This window comes from Lynx rufus, unplaced genomic scaffold (genome assembly GCF_022079265.1).
Source record: "Lynx rufus isolate CCGP_SWC_20201006 ecotype Redwood Valley unplaced genomic scaffold, mLynRuf1.p SCAF_7, whole genome shotgun sequence".
Classification (NCBI taxonomy): Eukaryota; Metazoa; Chordata; class Mammalia; order Carnivora; family Felidae; genus Lynx; species Lynx rufus.
The window spans coordinates 20,053,600-20,073,819 of NW_025814889.1; the positions used below are offsets into that span (position 1 = coordinate 20,053,600).

General features: G+C 37.2%; 1 protein-coding gene and 1 pseudogene across 10 annotated transcripts in view; both read left to right on the forward strand.

The window, feature by feature from the left end:
* Positions 1–20,220, forward strand: part of MLLT10 (MLLT10 histone lysine methyltransferase DOT1L cofactor) — a 240,055-nt gene that overhangs the window by 102,711 nt on the left and 117,124 nt on the right. For 9 of the 10 annotated variants that reach the window (XM_047066600.1, XM_047066599.1, XM_047066598.1 and 6 more), the window contains 3 exons: positions 11,300–11,403; positions 12,809–12,902; positions 14,751–14,846. In XM_047066600.1, the coding sequence (XP_046922556.1) occupies positions 11,300–11,403; positions 12,809–12,902; positions 14,751–14,846 (294 nt within the window). The remainder of the gene's footprint in view (positions 1–11,299; positions 11,404–12,808; positions 12,903–14,750; positions 14,847–20,220) is intronic. The other variant, XM_047066602.1, reaches the window with a different exon arrangement.
* On the forward strand, positions 3,020–4,224 carry LOC124502121 (NADH dehydrogenase [ubiquinone] 1 alpha subcomplex subunit 5-like; annotated as a pseudogene).

Sequence of the window (20,220 nt, forward strand, 5' to 3'; positions counted from 1 at the left end):
TACTGGGGGCATATAGATCTTTATAACAGTATAAAATAATTTTGATGCTTTCTTTACAAATTAATTTACTTTTTTGAATGTGTTGAATACTTTTTGTGTCACCTCATTTCTTTTGGGTTTTCTTCACATAAACATTTCATTGGAGTTTTTACCTTTATCTAAGCTCTTGATGGATCTGTTTTGTGCCTAATAATAAAGAACAGTTTTAGGCTTTATGTCTAATTTTATTATTCTAATGTTTTCTAACTTTTTAAATTATGCTTACGTGAAGTTTTCGTTTTTATTCTACATATTATAACAATATAAGTATTTGGTTTGGAAATTGTCATATGTAGAAAATAATAATAGAATGAAACTACTTCCCATCCCTCCTAGTTCATCACCCAACTCCAAAACATAACCAACTCCTAGCCAGTTTTTCATACAGCCTCTGTATTGGTTTCCTAGGGCTGCCTTAAGAAAGTACCACAAATTGGGTGGCTTAAAACAACAGAAGTTCATTCTCTCACAGTTATGGAAGCTAGAAGTCTGAAATTAAGTTATTGGCATTGGTTCCTCCTGAGAATTGTGAGGGAGCATCAGTTCTGTGCCTCTCTTCCAGCCTGTTGTGGTGACAGGAAATCCTTGGCATTCGTTGGATTATGGATTTATCACCCCAGTCTCTGCTTTTTGACCCCACTGTTCTTTCATTGCCTCTGTGTCCTCAAGTGGCCATCTTCTTTTTTTTTTAAAAAATTTTTTTTTTCAACGTTTATTTATTTTTGGGACAGAGAGAGACAGAGCATGAATGGGGGAGGGGGCAGAGAGAGAGGGAGACACAGAATCGGAAACAGGCTCCAGGCTCTGAACCATCAGCCCAGAGCCTGACGCGGGGCTCGAACTCACGGACCGCGAGATCGTGACCTGGCTGAAGTCGGACGCTTAACTGGCTGCGCCACCCAGGCGCCCCATCAAGTGGCCATCTTCTTATAAGGACCAGTCATATTCAGTTAGAGGCCTGTCCTACCCCAGTGTGACCTCATCTTAACTAATTATATCTGCAGTGACCCTTTTTCCAAATAAGGTCACATTCTGAGTTACTGGGGTGATTAGGACTTCACATACCTTTTTTCAGGGACACAGTTCAACACACAGTAATCTCCCCGCCTTCATGTTCTTACCACATGCAAAATACTTTTATTTCATCCTATCATCTCTCAAAGTCTTAATTGATTCTAGCATCAACTCTTAAATTCAGAGTTTTATCTAAGTATTAATAATCTCAATGAGATTGTTCCAAATCTCATTCTGAATCATGTAAATCAGATGTGGGTGAAATTCTGGGTATGGTCAATCCTGAGGCAAAATTCCTTTCCATCTGTGACCCTGTGAAATATAGGAAAGGTGTCTGCTTCTAAGATACAGTGGTAGGATAGGTGTAGTATAGATAGTCCCATTTTATAAAATTTTTTTTTTTTCAAATTTTATTTATTTTTGGGACAGAGAGAGACAGAGCATGAACGGGGGAGGGGCAGAGAGAGAGGGAGACACAGAATCGGAAACAGGCTCCAGGCTCTGAGCCATCAGCCCAGAGCCTGACGCGGGGCTCGAACTCACGGACCGTGAGATCGTGACCTGGCTGAAGTCGGACGCTTAACCGACTGCGCCACCCAGGCGCCCCGATAGTCCCATTTTAAAAGGGAGAAGTTAGAAGGCAAAAAGGGGTTACTGGACTAAAGCAAAGCAGGTTTGTAACTCAACAGGACAGTTTTTAGGTTCTAAGATTGAGAATAATTCTGTGTGGCTTGATGCTCTGTCCTCTGAGCCCATTGGGGTGGCCTTGCCCCTTGGTCGTCTTCTAATGATACTGTAAGTTTAGGTGGAAGGCCAGAGTATTAGGGGTTTTTTTTGGAGGGGAGGGAGGGAGAGAGAGAAGCGGGGTTCACCCAAAGCGGGGCTCACCCTAAGGGACTCGAACTCATGAACTGCGAGAGCATGACCTGAAGTGAAATCAAGAATCAGATGCTTAACTGACTGAGCCACCCAGGAGCCCTGGAGTATTAGGTTCTTTGCTTTCACAGTGTTTGTGTTCCACCCCCAGCGTTTAGCTGTATCTGTTCACCAGTGCCACAGAGGGTGGTTTCTTTACCACACTTTTAAGTCCCAAGTTTGTTCTGCTTGCTGTGTGACAGGCCAGTGAGTCAAAAGGCAAGATGTGGATGTAGAGAAGGGACTTGATACTGAACGCCAGCAGACCAAAGAGATGGCAGACTGTTGTCCCAAAGAGCCAGTTCCTCAGCTAGAGATTTGAGCTTCTTTTATGTTAAGAAGAGGGGGAAAGTGGGAGGGAGTTGGAGTCAGAAGGCGACTGATACCTGTAGACATCAAGGAAGGTCAGGTAACTTCATTGTTCTTGGTCAGTTTGTTGTTGTGTATAGGAATCTGGTCATGTTGTTCCTGTAAATCTTAAACACAGCGTAGTCATTTATGTACTTCCTTATCTCCTCTGTCTCCCCGGGTGAGGTAGATTTTGGATTTTAAAAAGCAGTTTTTTTCAGATCTTAGCTGTAACATGCCTATGCGCAGGGCTAAGCAGAAGTTTCTGTTTTAGGTCATGGTAGCAAGGGAAATAGAAACAATATTGAGTCAGACACGCTAAGTTTCTTCCTGGTATGCTTTTGTTTCTCCCTTAGTGTTAGATTGCCGTTGTTTGTTATTTGATGTTTTGGGCTTGGGATTTCTCTGTTGTTTTGGTCCACCCTCTCTCTTTGGTAGGCCCTGTATGTCTGGGCCTCACAGTTTCACCATTCCTTTCCTCCTCACCATGGCAGACTTATATTTGTGTCTTTGGAAAGACTTGTGAGGAAGAGAACTTTCTGCTTCTACCCCCAGCACTAGAAGACCTCTTAATTTTATTACTAACAGGGTTGGGAATTTGGGTTTGAGAATTTTTCCTGCCCCTTGCCTGGGTGTAAAGAGTTTTTCCTTTGTATTCCTAGTCATGGTGGGCCTTACCCATGTCTTGGATGTGACAGGGCTTGCTCCAGTCCCCCAAATGCTTTTGAAAGGAGTGTTTGGGTGAGAGGTAGGATTTCATATCTTACCATCAGTAGAGTCTGATCCTCTTCTTCATGCCTGAACCTCAAGGGAGATTTTTTCTGGTGGTTTTGTCTCCTTGGTATCAGTCTTCCCCGTGAACCCCTCATAAAAGTTCATGTAGTGGAGCCTGAGAGTGAGTGAGAACTCTTCTATCAGTGGTTCTAGTGGTTCTGCAGTATCATATTAGCCCTCAGTCAGCCTTTAACAACAATGTATTAAAATTTTAGCGGATTTCTTCTTACATGCATGTCTTTCTCCATGTCTTCCCTTTCTTGCTGTATCAGTGGTGGAGAGTCTGAACATTTTGTGCTTCTTAGGAAGTTGGGGGGGAGAATATGTCTTCCCTTGGATTTCAGGCTACTTGGTTGACCACAACAGCACATCTTTCAGTTACAAGAAGAGCTGTATTTTTGTAGTTTAAGTGGCTTGTTCAAGTTATGTTTGGAGTGATGCTTTCAGCTACTTCTTAGGTGGGGTTGGAATTTGGCCCCAGAATCCTTTTGATATGAGGCCTGTTTCTTTAATTTAAAAAATTAGGTTCAAAGGGCTGTGTGTCCCGAGCCTACTGGCACTGCCATGGCAGATTTGCTGAAGAAGACCCCTGGCCTTGTGGGATTGGTTGTATGTGAGAGTCCACACGAGAGGTTAAGAATATTGGACACAAAGATTCTTGACGTTCTTGAGCAAATTCCTAAAAATGCAGCATATAGGAAATATACAGAACAGATTACAAATGTGTTTGTATGTGTATGGTTACAGTGGAATCAGATGTTAAGCAGTTAGACCAACTTCAGGGTGGGCAACTGGAAGAGGTGACTCTTCAAGCTGAAAATGAATTAAGTCTGGCAGGAAAAATGATACAATGAAAACCACGGGAGCCTTTAGTGGAAGAGCCTCCTGCCAACCATTGGAAATGGCCAATGTAATCATCATTAAATGACTAGTGTATTGATGGGAAACTGATGTAATTAAATGTTCTGTCATACTAAAAAAATAAATAGTTCAGTTAAAATATTACTTTTCTAAAACAGGGAAAACTTTGTAGGCTATGAATTTGCCTCTTGAGTATAGCTTTATTCACATACTTGACATTTTATTTAGATATGATTTTGTTTGGGAACAATTTTTCAATAATCCTCAGTTATTTTGCATATTTTCTTCTTAATCTAATAGCTAATATTTAAAAATTATCAAAATATTAGGGTGCTAGTATGGCTCAGTTGGTTGAGCATCCGACTCTTGGTTTCAGCCCAGGTCATTTAAAAAAATAAAATAATCAAATTACTTTTTTCTACTTTGATTCATATGTCTTGGGGGCTCTCTTGTTCTCCCTCTCTCTCTGTATATGTATATGTATATACACACATTTACGCTTATAATTGTATCTTCCTGATGGATTGACTGTTATCGTTCTAAAATATTCCTCTTTATCTTTAGTAATGTTTTGTTTCAAGAGTCTATTTTTTTTCTTTTTGTTTTTTGTTTTTGTCCGATATAATGATAGCTACTCCAGCCATCTTATGCTTGCTCTTTGCGTACTATATCTTTTTTTTTTTTTTTTTTATCTTTTTAACTTACTTGTACTATCAAATCTAAAGTATTCCTCTTGCAGACAGTGTATGGAACTTTCTTTTTTTTAATCTGGTCTATTAATCTCTGCCTTTTGATTGGAATACATTCACATTCAATGCTATCATTAATATGGTTGGTTTTATGCCCGCCATTTTACTTTTTGTTTGCATTGTCTTATGGCTGCTTTGGTCCTCTCTTTTTCTTTTATAGTACCTTCTTTTACCTTAAGTGGATATTTTCTAGTGTACCTTTTTCATTCCTTTCATGATTTTTAAATTATATTTTTTGGGGTTATTTTCTTAGTGGTTGCTCTAGGGTTTGCAATATTTATCTTATCAGAATCTACTTAACTCCAGTAAGATACAGAAAATTCATTCCTATATGTCTCCATTCCTTCCCCCTTTTGTGCTATTATTAGTAGAGATATTATGTTTGTATAAACTACAAACAATAATATATTGTTAAAATTATTGCTCTGTTAGGGCACCTGGGTGGCTTGGTCAGTTGAGTGTCTGACTCTTGATTTCAGCCCAGGTCATAATCCCAGGATTGTGGGATCGAGTCCCCCTTCGGGTTCCATGCTGAGTGTGGAGCTTGCTTGGGATATTCATATTCATATTCATATATTCATATTCATATTCATATTCATTCTCTCCCTCTCCCTCCACCTCTCCCTCTCCCTCTCTCAATTTCTCCCTTCTTCCTGCCCCTCCCCTGCTTGTGTGCTCTGAGTCTCTTTCTCAAATTAAAACATAATGATTGCTCTATATAGTCTTTTTTAAAATACACATTAAAAAAATGTTTATTTATTTTGAGAGAGAGAGAGAGTGGGTAGGAGTCAGAGAGAGAGAGCAAGACAGAACTGCAAGCAGGCTCTGACAGTGCAGAGCCTGACACGGGTCTTGAACCCATGAACCACGAGATCATGACCTGAGCTGTAATCTAGAGTTGGACACTTAATCATGTGAGCCACTGAGGCCTCCCCTTATCTTTTAAAGCTAAGAGAAGAAGACCACAGATATATTTATATAGTGTGTGTGTGTTGCTAGATACCATTTGCCATTTGTGTTTCTCTTCATTTCTTCATGTGGGTTCAAGTTACCATCTGGTGTTACTTTCTTACTCCAATGTATCTTTATTCCCACCCTCTTTAATTGTGTTGTCATTGTGAAATATATTACATTTCTCTGTTATAGGCCCAACAGTACAATTTATGGCATTGTTTTATGCTTTTGCCTTTTGAATTAAGAGAAGAATGAGAAATATTTAATCATACTGTCTTATCTTTTTCTGTATAATTACCTTTGTTAGAGCCTTTTATGTGTGTTTATTAATTGGCCTGTTAGATTTATTTTTTAAAGATTTCAGCTCTATTGAGGTAAAATTGACTGGAGCTCTTAGACTCTGTGTGTGTGTGTGTGTGTGTGTGTGTGTGTGTGTGTGTGTGTGTGTGTGTTGTAATTATTGTGTAGTGTCACTTGATTTTAGCCTAAAGAACTTCCTTTAGTATTTCTTGTTAGTCAGGATTGGAGCAACAAAATATCTGTTTTTGTTTGTTTGGGAATGTCCTTATTGCATCTTTATTTATGCAATATAGCTTTCCTGGATATTGGACTCCTGGTTGATAGTTTTGTTCTTTAAGCTTTTTGAATATCTTATCCTGCTGCCTTCTGCCCTCCATTGTTTCCTTTGAGACTTCAGGTGTTAATTGTATTGTAGTTTTCCTTGCTTGTGATGAACCATTTTTCTCTTGTTGCTTTCAAGATATCTTTGTTTGTGTGTTTTGGCTTTGACCAATTTGAGCGTGGATCTCTTAGTGTTTATCAAGATTTTTAGAATTGTAGATTATTGGTTTTAACCAGATTTGGGAAATTTTCAGCCGTTATTTCTTTAGATTCAGTTTCTGTCCCTTTCTTTCATCTCTTTGTTTTCTCATATGTATGCTGGTGTACTTAATGGTGTCCCACATTTTTTGGAAATTGTACTTCAGGTAGTATAATCTAAAGAAGTCCCTTCTTCAGATTGTATAATCTTTATTGATCTATTTTTTTTAAGTTTATTTATTTTTAAGTAATTTGTACACCCAGCATGGGGCTCGAACTAATGACCCCAAGATCAAGAGTCACATGCTCTCCCCTCAGCCAGCCAGGCACACCTTTATTGATCTGTTTTTTTTTAATTTTTTTTTTAATATTTATTCATTTTTGAAAGGCAGCGAGAGACAGAACGCGAATGGGGGAGGGGCAGAGGGAGAGGGAGACACAGAATCCGAAGCAGGATCCAGGCTCTGTGCTGTCAGCACAGAGCCTGACGCGGGGCTCGAACTCACTGACCGAGAGAGATCATGACCTGAGCCAAAGTCGGCCACTTAACCGACTGAGCCACCCAGGCGCCCCATTTGTTGATCTGTTTTTAAGTCTGTTGATTGTTTTCTGACTGCCAACTCAAATCTACTGTTGAGCCTCTTTAATGAATTTTTTAAACTCAAGTATTTCCATTTGATTGAAGTCTTTGTCTTCCAAGTCTAACATCTGGGTCCGTCCTCAAAGACAGTTTCTAATGTCTACTTTCATTCTTGTGTGTAGGTCACACTGACCTGTTTCTTTGCACGTCTTGTAATTTTTTGTTGAAATGGACATTTTAGATAATATAGTCACTCTGGAGAATGATCCTTCCTTCTTATGGGTCATGTTGTTTGTTTTGTCATTTATTTGTTTAATGACTTGGTTGGACTAATTTTCTTATGTCTGTTTACCCAACAGTGTGTAACTTCAGGTGGCCCTGCTCAAATGTCCTGGGGGAAAAAAAAAAGGCCTGACTTCTTAGGGTTGCCTGTGGATCAACATAAACCACTTATTAGTCAAAGATTATGTTTAAATTAAGCCCCTTTAGCTAGTTACATTTTCACCCTTTATCACTTAATATGTATGTGATTTAGAGATTATTTTCTAAGGAGATCTGAGGTTCTCTCTGTCGGTTGTTCTCGAACATGTGCAGCCTTAAGCATGCATGCAATCTTTCAGACCATCACGCATGAGTGTGATTTTATTTTCAAGTCTAGATTCGCAGGAGTTGCCTCTGGGTCACAGTAACTTACTTTTCAGCCAGTTTTTCGTCATAGGTTGTACTAAAGCCTTATGAGCCTTATTGGCTGATGGATCTGTGTGTGGCTTTAGGGAATGCTTTTACATCGGCCTCGAGTCCCACTTGGATTTTTCCTGAGTGGGTGCAACCTAGTTCATGTACATAGCCTTCTATACCCCCAGGGATGAATGTGATCCTAGGAGGGCCCTTATTTCTTGTCTTTCTCTTATTCTCTCTGTTAATTTTCAGGCTGGTTTTACTTGTTTCTATTAGTACCTTGGAGCTACCAGTCCTGTCTTAATTGCTTGCCACCAGAGTGATTGATTGATTATTTTTAATGTTTATTTTTGAGAGAGAGAGAGAGAGGTAGAGGGACAGAGAGAAAGAGGGGAGACACAGAGTCTGAAGCAGGCTCCAGTCTCCGAGCTGTCAGCACAGAGCCTGACGCGGGGCTCGAACTCATGAGCAGTGAGATCATGACCTGAGCCGAAGTTGGACACTTAACCAATTAAGCCACCCAGGCACCCCTCCGCCAGGGTGTTTTTGACAGTGTCCTTAAGCTTCTCCACATAGTCAGTCCTCTCAGGCAAAGCTGTTGGGCTCTTTGTTCTGAAGATGTTCCTTACCCATGTGCCTTTCTGAGAATCTCTACATTACTGCTCTGGAACTGGGGATGGGGATAGCACTCTGCTTCTCCTGAAGAGACACAGGTACTCCAGCAGTGTGCTGGGAGGAAGAAAGGGTATAGTAGCCCCCTGGTTTTCTCAACCCATTTCCTCCTCTCATGGAACTTCCATTCTACTAGCAAAAGGGGGAGGGATGATAATGGCCTCAGGACCCGTGGCCTGTTGTTAGGGTGGGATTCTATGAGTGAGAGCTACCAGCTGTAAGTAGGATGAGAGTCACTGGAGACTGGTTCTTCTAGGGTAAAACGATAGCTTCAGACTAGGAGCTGAGGGGAGAGGGAGCCTTGTCTTCTCGGCCACACCCACCCAGAGGGGAATTTCCATCACAAGAAGCTGTGTGTGTGGTAGGGTGGTGATGGGAGCAGATCATGCCTCAAATTCTAGACTCTCACTGTTCTTAGTGAGATTCAGTACACTTTTTCAAAAAACAAATTTTCCACTGTTTGCTGCATGTCTTTAGGATAATTTTCAGAGACTCTCTCCCCAGTGCCCTCCAAATCTTGGAAGTGGAGAGGGGATCCATGGAGCTCTCACTCCACCATTCCAGGAGTCTGGAAGTCCTTCTCTCTCTCTCTTTTTAATATTCATCATAATTTTTAGTTTTATTGAATTGTCAAAAGGTGGTGTCTTTTCACTGTTTTGGAAGTTAACTGAGAGATTCTTTAAGGCCCACTTGCATATTTTCCATGAATTTTGCTATATAAAATGTTACTGTTTCAGTCTGCTCTATCTTTTCTTTTTTTAATCTTCTTGATCATTTGTAGGTTATAAAATGTATGTTACAGTTTCCCATTGTAATTGTTTGATACTTTGTTTTTGTAATTTGAACGGATAGAGATGCTCTTATTCACTGTGTCTGGTTTGGTTTTGTTGTAACTTGGGATTTTACTTGTTACAGGTATAAAATAATTAAGAATTTTTTAATGTTTATTTTATTTTTGAGAGAGAGAGGGAGACACAGAATCCGAAGCAGGCTCCAGGCTCTGAGCTGTCAGCGAGGAGCCCAATGTGGGGTCCCAACCCACGAATGGTGAGATGGTGACCTGAGCCGAAGTCGGATGCTTAACCGACTGAGCCACCCAGGTGCCCCTACAAAAATTATTTTAGGGACACCTGGGTGGGTTACTCAGTTAAGTGTCTGACTCTTGATTTTGGCTCAGGTCATGATCTCACGGTTTGTGAGTTCGAGCCCCATATCAGTCTCCGCCCTAACAGTGCCAAGCCTACTTGGAATATTTCTCTCTCTCTCTCTCTCTCTCTCTCTCTCTCTCTCCCTCTCCCTCTCTCCCTCTTCCCCCCTCCCCCCTCCGTTCTCCCTCTCTCTTCCTCCATCCCTCCCTTCCTCCCTCTCTCTCTGCCCCTCCCATGTGCTCTCTTTCAAAAATAAAACAATCTTTAAAAAAATTTTTTTAATGTTTATTTAGTTTTAAGAGAGAGAGAGAGAGAGAGCACAAGCAGTTGAGGGGCAGAGAGAGGGAGACAGAATCAGAAGCAGGCTCCAGGCTCCAAGCTGTCTGCACAGAGCCCAACGAGGGGCTCAAACCCATGGACCTCAAGATCATGACCTGAGCTGAAGTTGGATGTTTAACCGACTGAGCCACCCAGGCACCCCCAAAAATAAAATAATCTTAAAAAAATAATTTTTCTCAGTCTGAATCCTTGTATTTCAACAGAGGAGTTTAAATTAACTTACCTGACTAGATACTAGGCTTTTTTGAGACCTGTGTTCTTGTAAATATTGTTGAATTGTGTTATTCTGGCACCACAGTGCATAATGGGGGAAAGCTCTCTAAGTTTAAAAATATATGTGGTCCCACTGAAGTTGGCTAGCTTATACCTTGTTACTCTTCAGAAATTGGTTTCCTTTTAAAAGTGTTACCGATTTTATGTAGACATTAATTTTTGTATACTCAACTTCTAGTCAGCTGATTAAGTTTCTTCATTGTACACTGATACTCATAGATTGCCATTTATATAGTTGAGTTGTTCATGAAAAGGTGGTACTGTTTATCAGCTATTTTTACCCGGGAAAAGGACCAGATGTAAGTCAAAGTCGGTGGCAGTGTTTATTGGTCAGTGTCTCCTGGGGGCATCTCTGACCTCCTTAGCGAAAATGTCTTCCCCGCAGGCTCAGTCTGTCAGGTTGGCAGGCTGAATGGCAGCTCAAGTAGGATTCTTGTCAAGAGACAACATGGCCTAAATTTCGCTCATCATCCAGGACCATGCTTCATCTCTTAGGTCCCAACTCCTTGTGTCAAACTCCCGTAGATATGCTTACTTCCAGCAGAGGAAAAGACGAATCTTTTTTTACACTCTTGTCCCAGAAATCAGTTGAATATTGGTGAGGAAGTTTTAAGACCAAGGTGTCGTAGGCTATGTCCTGGACCCTGGCCTTGGTGCCTGTGAAGAGTCTCGCTGCTGTGCAGGGTATTTGAGCCTGAGGAAGACTGGGTCTTTGTGAAGTTCCACTAGTGCTGTTTACCTATCCTTGTTTATGTCTGCATGTTGGTAAAAATCAGATTACTGACAGAAAAAATGAATTCATGTTTTGAAGTAAAGTAGGTTAGATGGTAAACCTAATCTTGACTTCTGCAGATAATTGTAAAACTCATTTTTTTTTTTTTTTAATGTTTATTTTGAGAGAGAACAAGCAGGGGAGGGGCAGAGAGAGAGAGAGACAGAATCCAAAGCAGGCTCCAGGCTCTGAGCGGTCAGCACAGAGCCCGACGTGGGGCTCAAACCCAACAAGCCATGAGATCATGACCTGAGCTGAAGTCGGCCACTCGACCGACTGAGCCACCCACGTGCCCCTAAGATTCATCGCTATAAAAACACTTGTAAGGTTTTTGCTTAATTTTGTTTATTTTTTCTATCCTAAGACTTGCTACATTTGTGATGAACAAGGACGAGAAAGCAAAGCAGCTACCGGTGCTTGCATGACATGTAATAAACACGGATGTCGGCAGGCTTTCCACGTGACGTGGTAAGTATGCTTCTGTCGTCGTACAAAACCGAAATTTTGTGCTTCGTACAAGGAAACACCTTGTAAATTAAAGGCTTAGGTACTCAAATATTTACAGTAAATTTTATTGGGATGATTTCTGTGTTTAGAGTTTCTTCTAATAAAGATGATTCTAATAATTGAATTTACCAGAGCAGATTTTCAATAGGTGGATTCTGGTTCTCATGTTTTATTTAGTTTCATTTTGTTTAAAATATCGGTGTTTGTTACCTAACCTTTGATTTGTTGTTAGGACTGAAAGAGCTGATGTAGGTAAACTTAGTGCGGTGCCTGCAATATTAGTAAGGATTTTAATCAATGATCGTGTTTCTTCACTGCATGTTTGAAGGTGGGGGAGAGGGGGAAAGCAGTCACTGTCATATTCTCAGTATTCTGGTAGCTACTTCTTAAGAAGTTACTTAAGATACTTTTTTGGCATAAAATTTCAAGAGTAAAAATTGTCCTAAAATAAAATATTCAACATGATAGACAACAGTTCAAAATTAAAGTTTGGGAATAATCCAAGGACTTGTTACTTTTAGGAAATAGTCTGTATTTAGCAGCCAGTATAGACACATGCTTTATTTTTGAGCTTTTAGTGTATGGATTTAAGAAGTCCATTTTAGATTAATTTTGGGGAATGGAAAAGACTTTTGGTTGTATAAATTCTGTTATTAATGAACTTAATTTTTCTAAGATGAAAATTCTTTCTTGGGTAAAGATATATGCTAATACTACTGTAACTTTGGAATGTTAAAAGTGGAAGGCCAAATTGACAAGATAATGATTATAAACCTTACCACTTTGTGGGTTTTTTTTAAATGAATATCGTAACTTTAGGATTCGATTCCATTTCTTCTATTGTTTTTGACTGGAAAACACAGCTTATGTTTATCTTGCCTCCTGTATGGTTCTATGAACTGAAGCATTTCCTTGTAACAGTACGTAATCTGCATCTATGGGGCACATCCCATCCCAAGTCATTTCAGTCTTTTAGAAGCCTGGCCTTTCTGTTAGTACCTGTGATAATAGAGTGAAGAAGTAAAATGGGTGGGGGGTATCTTAAAACAATTTAATGTCTATTTGGTAATGTTAAACATTTATATATATGCATGTTTAAAACATACATAAATCTTCATTCTTATTAGAGGTAGATGGATCAAAAGTTTATTCTAAGCTACAAATGTAACTTAAAAAATATGTACTTGATCACAGTAAGAATAAAGCTTTACATTTTCCCCCTTTACTCTTAGATGTATAAGGTTTAATTACAAACCTTACATGCTTGGAAGTGAGTTTCATTTTATTTATATATACATAACTGTAGTTTGAGATTTAATGTATACATATTATATTTTTATATATATTTTTTGGCTTTTATTTTTAGTGCTCAGTTTGCTGGACTACTTTGTGAAGAAGAAGGTAATGGTGCAGATAATGTCCAATACTGTGGCTACTGTAAATACCATTTTAGCAAGCTGGTAAGAATTTATCTTGAACTTGCAAAATTCTGTTTTATAAAAAAGGCATAATAGCTGTTGCTTTTCTCTTGATTTTTGTGTGAAATTGTTTGCAATTTCATGGTCTCTCCTGAGATTTAAAAGATCTAGTAATTCTTAAAGATTTTGCTTTGCTTTGGTTCATTTATAATGATGAATATTATAAAATAAGTTCTATTAATTAATAGTAAATGTTAGGATACATTTAATAGAAAAAGCATGTATAAAGAACTCTATAATCTAACTCTGGTGATTTTTCTCACTTGTTAGTCATCTTTTTTGCTATATTACTGTTATTTACTTATTTTCATTTTTATTTACTAGGAGATAGTAAAACTGAAACAAAGCTGTTTTGTAACTTCTTGGTTGAAGATGTTGAGAAAAATGTATTTAAATACAACTTTGGGAATATTTTAGATTTTTGCCAATTTTTACTGTTACATAATAGCATAGATGATTGAGTTGGTAAAATTTGGTTAGTTGTTACATATATTGTGTCCATTTTCCTTTGAAGGATCGATATTTAATGTCCTAAGTGTCTATTTTTTTTAGTCTTCAATGATGACAGATTTGTACACGAAAGTTTAAGTCTTCTTTGTTTTTAATGTCTTGTTTATATTTTTATTAACTTTCCCTTGTGAATGGGGCTATTTTTTTATTTCTTTCTTTTAGGTAAATAGTAAGGGCCTCTTACTCATGAAATCAGCTCATGATTCTCTTCTGGTTCATGCATATAAAATACTTAGATTGTGTAAATATATTGCTTGCTATCGAAAACTTTTATTTTAAGGACAAAGAATATTGAAGTGTTTTAAGACTAATTTTGAGATAGTAAAATTGAAAATTTTGCTTTCTAGATGTTAAAAGCATTTTGGAATCTTAGTTTTCTAAATGGAAGATGATATAGATCAAAATTCAGAAATAATGAAAATGGATTATGAGAGTCTGTAAATTGAATTTTCTCATTGCTAGTTATTGACATGTTGTTGTCCCATTTGCTAGTTAGGGAGGAAAAGTCTAATAATTTAATAAGATTATTTAACCTACATTTGCATAGAATTTGAATGCCTTTCATAGTCATTTTTGTCTAATTTGAACTAGTTATGGTACCACCCAGTTTTAAATACCTCATATAACTCTCACTGTCATACTTTATTATGAAATTGTTTAAGTATTTTAAACAGAAATGTGCATACTTTTATTAATGCTTTGAGAAATGCATGGGTCTAATGCTGACATTTTCTTTAATTTTTTTCTTAATGAATTGCAGAGACAAGTTTTTAGAAAACTATGCCCTAATACTGAAAGTATGAGATATAAAGGCTTCTTGCTTTTTCTAGTGTGGCAGAAAAGTAACTCTTCAAATATTTTCTTTTCTTTTCTTCTAGTCTTGGCATCCTTCCTCAGTATGGCATTCTCTATTTTGGTTGGAACTCCTTTTCTTTTTTAAAGAAGACAATGAAAAATTATAGTTGATTTCTTTTAAGAGGTGGTTTTGTGATAAAGTGACAAATAAGCTCCTGCTTATTTGAAAATATAATCTATTTTCACACATTTTCATAAATGTACAAAAATATGGCATTAATGTTGAATTTAGGTTTAGATTTTCCTTTATAATGCAATAGACAGCATATAGATGGTGTCTAAACTGGATTATATAGTTTGAAATAGCAAGGTGGTTTTTTTTTTGTTTTGTTTTTTTGTTTTTGTTTTTACTTCAGTAGACATTTTTAAATACTGCACACTTGAATTGGTTTAAGCCTAACAGAAAGATTATTTAAAAATTTTTTATATACATATACATGTATGTATATATATTTTCTTTTTTAGAAAAAGAGCAAACGGGGATCTAATAGGTCATATGATCAAAGTTTAAGTGATTCTTCCTCTCACTCTCAGGATAAACATCATGAGAAAGAGAAAAAAGTAAGTGGATTTGTTGTTGCTATATATGTAGCACATCTACTTAATAGTTTTTTTTTTTTTCCCCTTTTTTAGATAAAATTAAGTTCTTGATAGCTGGATTGAGACATGGAAATACTGAAAATTTTTGACTAATTGAGAGTATAAAGTCAAAGAGTAGGTTTAAAATAATGCCATATTTGTGAATATGTTTGTATGTACCTGTTTCAACTGAAAATTTGAAATACAGCTTGACCGAAAGCATGAGAGAGATTTCTTGCATGTGTTACTGTGGTCATCTTGTGAAATCTTTAGGTGACTTCAGCATTTGTGGCTATACATTATTAACTGACTATTTCACATGTAAGTAAAAATCTCATCATCTTTTTCACTTTATAATGGAACAGTTTTGAAGTTCTGTATATTCTTGACTTTTTCTCCCCCAGTGGTGCTGCTAAATGGTTTATTATTATTATTTTTTTAATGGCCAAATGTAATATCATTTGAGAACATTTTATCTTTTAATAAAGCACTAAAAGCTTGCCTGATACTAATCTGTCTTTTTCTGACTTACCTTTTTTCTGCTTACGTTTTTATTTATTTTAAAGGATAGGATATGAGTAATTTTTAGTGAACTAATAATAAGTACAGTAGAATCATTCATAGGTTATATTGCCAACATAGGAAAAGGATACTACTGTGAATTGTTTTTAATGAAGTGAGGATAAAAAAGACATCTTCAATTGGAAAGTAATACTACTCTTAAACATTTGGTATAAACTAGTTTGGAACCTTTTCATGTCTGTAAATTCTTAGGATTTGGGAACAGATTTGATTTGAATTTATGTGTGTGTCTTTTTTTAAGGTAAACATTTTTAAAGCTTAAATTTTTAATTTTGAACTTGGGTTTTCAGTTATGAGTGAAATAATAATGATAACTTTGTATTTGCCTTTATAGCATTTGTTAGGTTTATATATATGTTTTATAGACCTTATAGGCAGCAAGTATACATATTCATCTTGATTTCTTTAATGAGGTGGTTTTGTGATAGTGACAATTATAGGGTTCTGTTTTGCTGTCTTGTTTGGATTACTGATGGGAAAATGGCAGATTGGGTTTAATTAGCAGTTTTACTAAGAAGCGCTGTGAGATTTTATGTAAGCTTATTTTAATCCACGAATGAGGGATATAGGTAGGGCTCATTGTAAATTGTGAAGAGGGAAGTCTTACTGATGATATTCTTCTCTTCAGCCATTTCATGAGCATTATCTTGTTTAAAGAAGTGTTTGTGGTATGACCATGTTTATCCTAATATATGCCCGTCATGGTTGTTTTTAATGGTCAGTTATTAAATGTAGTACAGTGTTTAATAAATACAGTGCTAATGACTATATTTATCTTTTTTGTTGTAGGAATGAGATTTTCATTTTATGAGTGTTTTTACAGTTGAATACTAGGCTAACAACATTGTATTTAGTCAAACTGTTTATGAATTTTAGCAGTTGGTATTTTCATTAGTATATGAGTACTATTTGCATTTTGTTTTTGGCATATGTAAGATTAGTATAACTTGATTTTGTTGTCAAACTTAAAATCATTTCTACATTTTATTTTGTAATAGTTTTTCTGATAATCTATAAAGGCTATGAGGTACACATAGTATACATTTATTATTGTTGGACGTGGTTGCTTGCCTTGGGAATATTTGGGAAGGGACTTTTTTTATTATGGTATGATGCTAAATGATAATACAGCTGTAAAGACTGGGTGTTATAGACTGTGTCATCCTCTATCCCTCTTTATCTCTTTTAAGATTTTAATATCTAGTAGGTTTATCTAGTATATTCTTACCCTGTTATAAAATGTTGCATTGAACGGTAGCACTCACAATTCATTCTGATTTTAGAATACTGTATATTGTGAGGTGAATTTTGGTCTTATTCATGAGGTATGTTGGAGTCACTCTCCCTTCGAATTTTTTTATCTACCTTCATACTGGTACATATTTTAAAATCTATTTTAAATATTTTGTATTAAGTTATAACTAAGTGGTCATAAAGAATATTTCATACTGATTGTGCTATCCAGATCCCTTATTTGAAAATGAAATCAACAGTTTATAAATTACCTTTTTATGTAACTATGAGAACATAAAAAAGTGCATAGTTTTTGCTTTTCAGAGAATTTATGTGTGACCCAAGATATATTAATACTGGTTAGATATTAACTGTGAGAAAGGAAAATTAATAGTGAGTTACAACTTTGAATAAAGGACAGTTTCCATACAAATGGAAAAGTTGGCATATATATGTATTTTTAAAGGAACAAAAGTACGTGTTTGAAATGAATTGAAACTATGTATAGGAGGAGTTTAATTCAGTCATTACACAGTTTGTATCTTTAAGTATTGTTTAAGAAGAATACCCTCTAAGACTATATTTTTTTAATTTTTTTTTTTTAACATTTATTTATTTTTGAGACAGGGAGAGACAGCATGAACGGGGGAGGGTCAGAGAGAGAGGGAGACACAGAATCTGAAACAGGCTCCAGGCTCTGAGCTGTCAGCACAGAGCCTGATGCGGGGCTCCAACTCACGGACCGCGAGATCATGACCTGAGCCGAAGTCGGATGCTTAACCTACTGAGCCACCCGGGCACCCCTACCCTCTAAGACTATTAATGTTCATTATAAAACAGAATTTTCTTTTAAGCCTAATATTTTTATGTTTACAGAAGTGAGATTGTGGGCCAAGGTTAGGAAATGGAGAAGGGGTATCAGACATGGCAATATGTGGTTGTATTGTGAGGTTCCCAGCTTCAGAAAGGATTTTTTTCTGAAAGTTAATTTGTGGGTCTTTATTTAGAAATCTGTGGTTATTTAATGCATTGAGATAATGCAGTTCAAATGATCCTCAGACACATCCTCTCCCTACTCATTAATGTTAACTAATCCATGATGTATTAAAAGTGTGGTATTATACTTAACAATACTTTGCAGCAAAGTCACCATTAGTGACAATGTATTATGTGGAAATGCGCTCTTTTCCATGTAGGTTTCCTAGAAAATTGTTCTGTCCCCTACTGTAGCTATGAGGGATTATCTCCTGCAGTGTTCTCCACCCCCCTTACTTGCTCTACTTTACTGTTACTAACAATTGGCAATAGATAAAGGAGCTTTTGCCAACATAAATATTGTTAGTGTATGCTGGGTGTTTGTGGGAGGTAGGTTTGCAGTTAGTGTTTTGTGAACCACAGATACTGACTTACCGTTTTGTAGGAATACTCATTTCTTTGAAGAGAACTGGGCTACTTCTGTGGCTCTCAGAGGACAAACTCTCATTCACAGAGTTGTCATTACTTTTCTGTATCTTTTTAAAAGTTTTCAGCATTGAGAGCTACCTGTCATCCCCTTTCCTTTTTTGTGTACTTTCCTTTTGGAAATCTTCCACTCAAGTTAAAGCTTTAAGCTTCTACATGTGCAAAGAGTTGAGAGGGCAAGGTCTTTTCAGGAACAGCAGTTAAGAATGCCTGGGGTGTGTGTTTGGTGGGGCTGAAGAGTGACAGGAGACCACTTGGTCAAAAAAGGGCAGTTCCTGAGGATTTTATAAGTGATGCTCGTTTGATCCTTTATCCTGAGGTGTTGGGCAGCCAGCCAGAAGGATTAAAATTTTGTTGACTTCTGATTTTGCAATAATTTTAGACTCTGAGAAAAGTTGAAAAATAGTACACATTTCTCTGTACCACTCACCCACATTTTCAAAATGTTGACATTTTAAGCTTTATCATGTCGTCCCTCCCCTCCCCTCTTTGCTGTCCCTCTTTTTCACTCTGTATATTCTTTTTCTGCATTACTAGAGAATAAATTAGAAACGTAATACCCCTTTAGCCTAAGTGTACTACTCAGTGTGTAGTTTTAATAAAAAGGGGGATTTCCTACATGATTATAGTACAATTATCAGAATCAGTAAATTAACATTTTTTACAGAACCATTAGCTAATCTGCACATCCCATTCAAATTTCCCCCACTGATATCCTCCATACTGACGGGGGAAACTTTTTCTGGGTCAGAATCCAATCCAGGATCACGTTTAGTTGTCATGTCTCCTCAGCTTTTCAGTCTGTTCCTTCTGGAATATTTCCTTAATTCTTTGTCTTTCATGACCTTGATGACTATGAAGCCCTGTTTCAGGTTCTTGGAGACATTGCTTTGATCTTAACAGTGGATTTTATGGTCACACCCTTGTTTTACTCTTCCTGGAATGGTTTTCTGAGAGTACTCTTCAGTACCTTGTTACTCTTCAGAAATTGGTTTCCTTTTAAAAGTGTGTTACCAATTTTATGTAGACATTAATTTTTGTATACTCAACTTCTAGTTAGCTGATTAATTTTCTTCATTGTACACTGATACTCATAGATTGCCATTTATATAGTTGAGTTGTTCATGAAAAGGTGGTACTGTTTATCTTTGTCTGGAAGCCATTCTTTACTTTTATATTGTCTGCTTTTTGCATAGTATATGAATTTTCAGGACCGCCAAATAACCTTTCCTGATTTAGTTTATCTCTGTATTCCTTTATTTTTTTAAACAAAAAATCAGATTGCACTTGCAACATACTACTTAAAAAATCGCCTTGGTTAAATCATCCAATTCATTAAATACACTTTCTACTTTGTGTTACCACAGGCAACAATGTTGTTAAACTTTCAGCTTCTATATAACAAGGACCCCTTTTCCTCTAATATACAATTAAATTTCTCTCACTTTGTTTTATGCTCTGGATAGCAGCCTTCCTGAAAGGCCAGAAGGTTTCAAGTAATAGTCTCTTCAGTATTCATTAGTCTGTCCTCATAATCTCCTGAAAGTCCTTTTAGCTTTTGCCCATTGCTTAATTCCATGCCACTCCCCCATCTTAGGGTTTTTTGTGATGGTAGTGTACCACGCCTCATAACAAAATCTGAATCAGTTACCTATTGCAGCACAATAAATTTCCCTAAAGTTGCGTAGCTTTACTATAATAAACATTTATTGTCTCACAGTTTCTGTGGGTCTGGAATTTGGACTTAGGGTTTTTCTAGCTCAGGGTCTCTCATCCGATTGCGGTCAGGATTTTGGCAGGAATACAGTAGCTTGAAGCTTGATTCAGGCTGGAGGATGTGCTTCCAAGGTGGCTTAGTCCCATGGCTAGCACGTTGGTGCTGGCTAAGAACCTCACTTTCTGGCTGCGTGGGTATTTCATTAGGGCTGCTTAGGTGCTGTGTGACAGGGCACCTAGTTTTCCCCAGGGTGAGTGATCTAAGAGCAAGGTGAAAGCTGCAGTTTTTTTTTTTTTTTTTTTTTAACGTTTATTTTTGAGAGAGTGAGCGAGCGCAAGCAGGGGAGGGGCAGAGAGAGGAGAC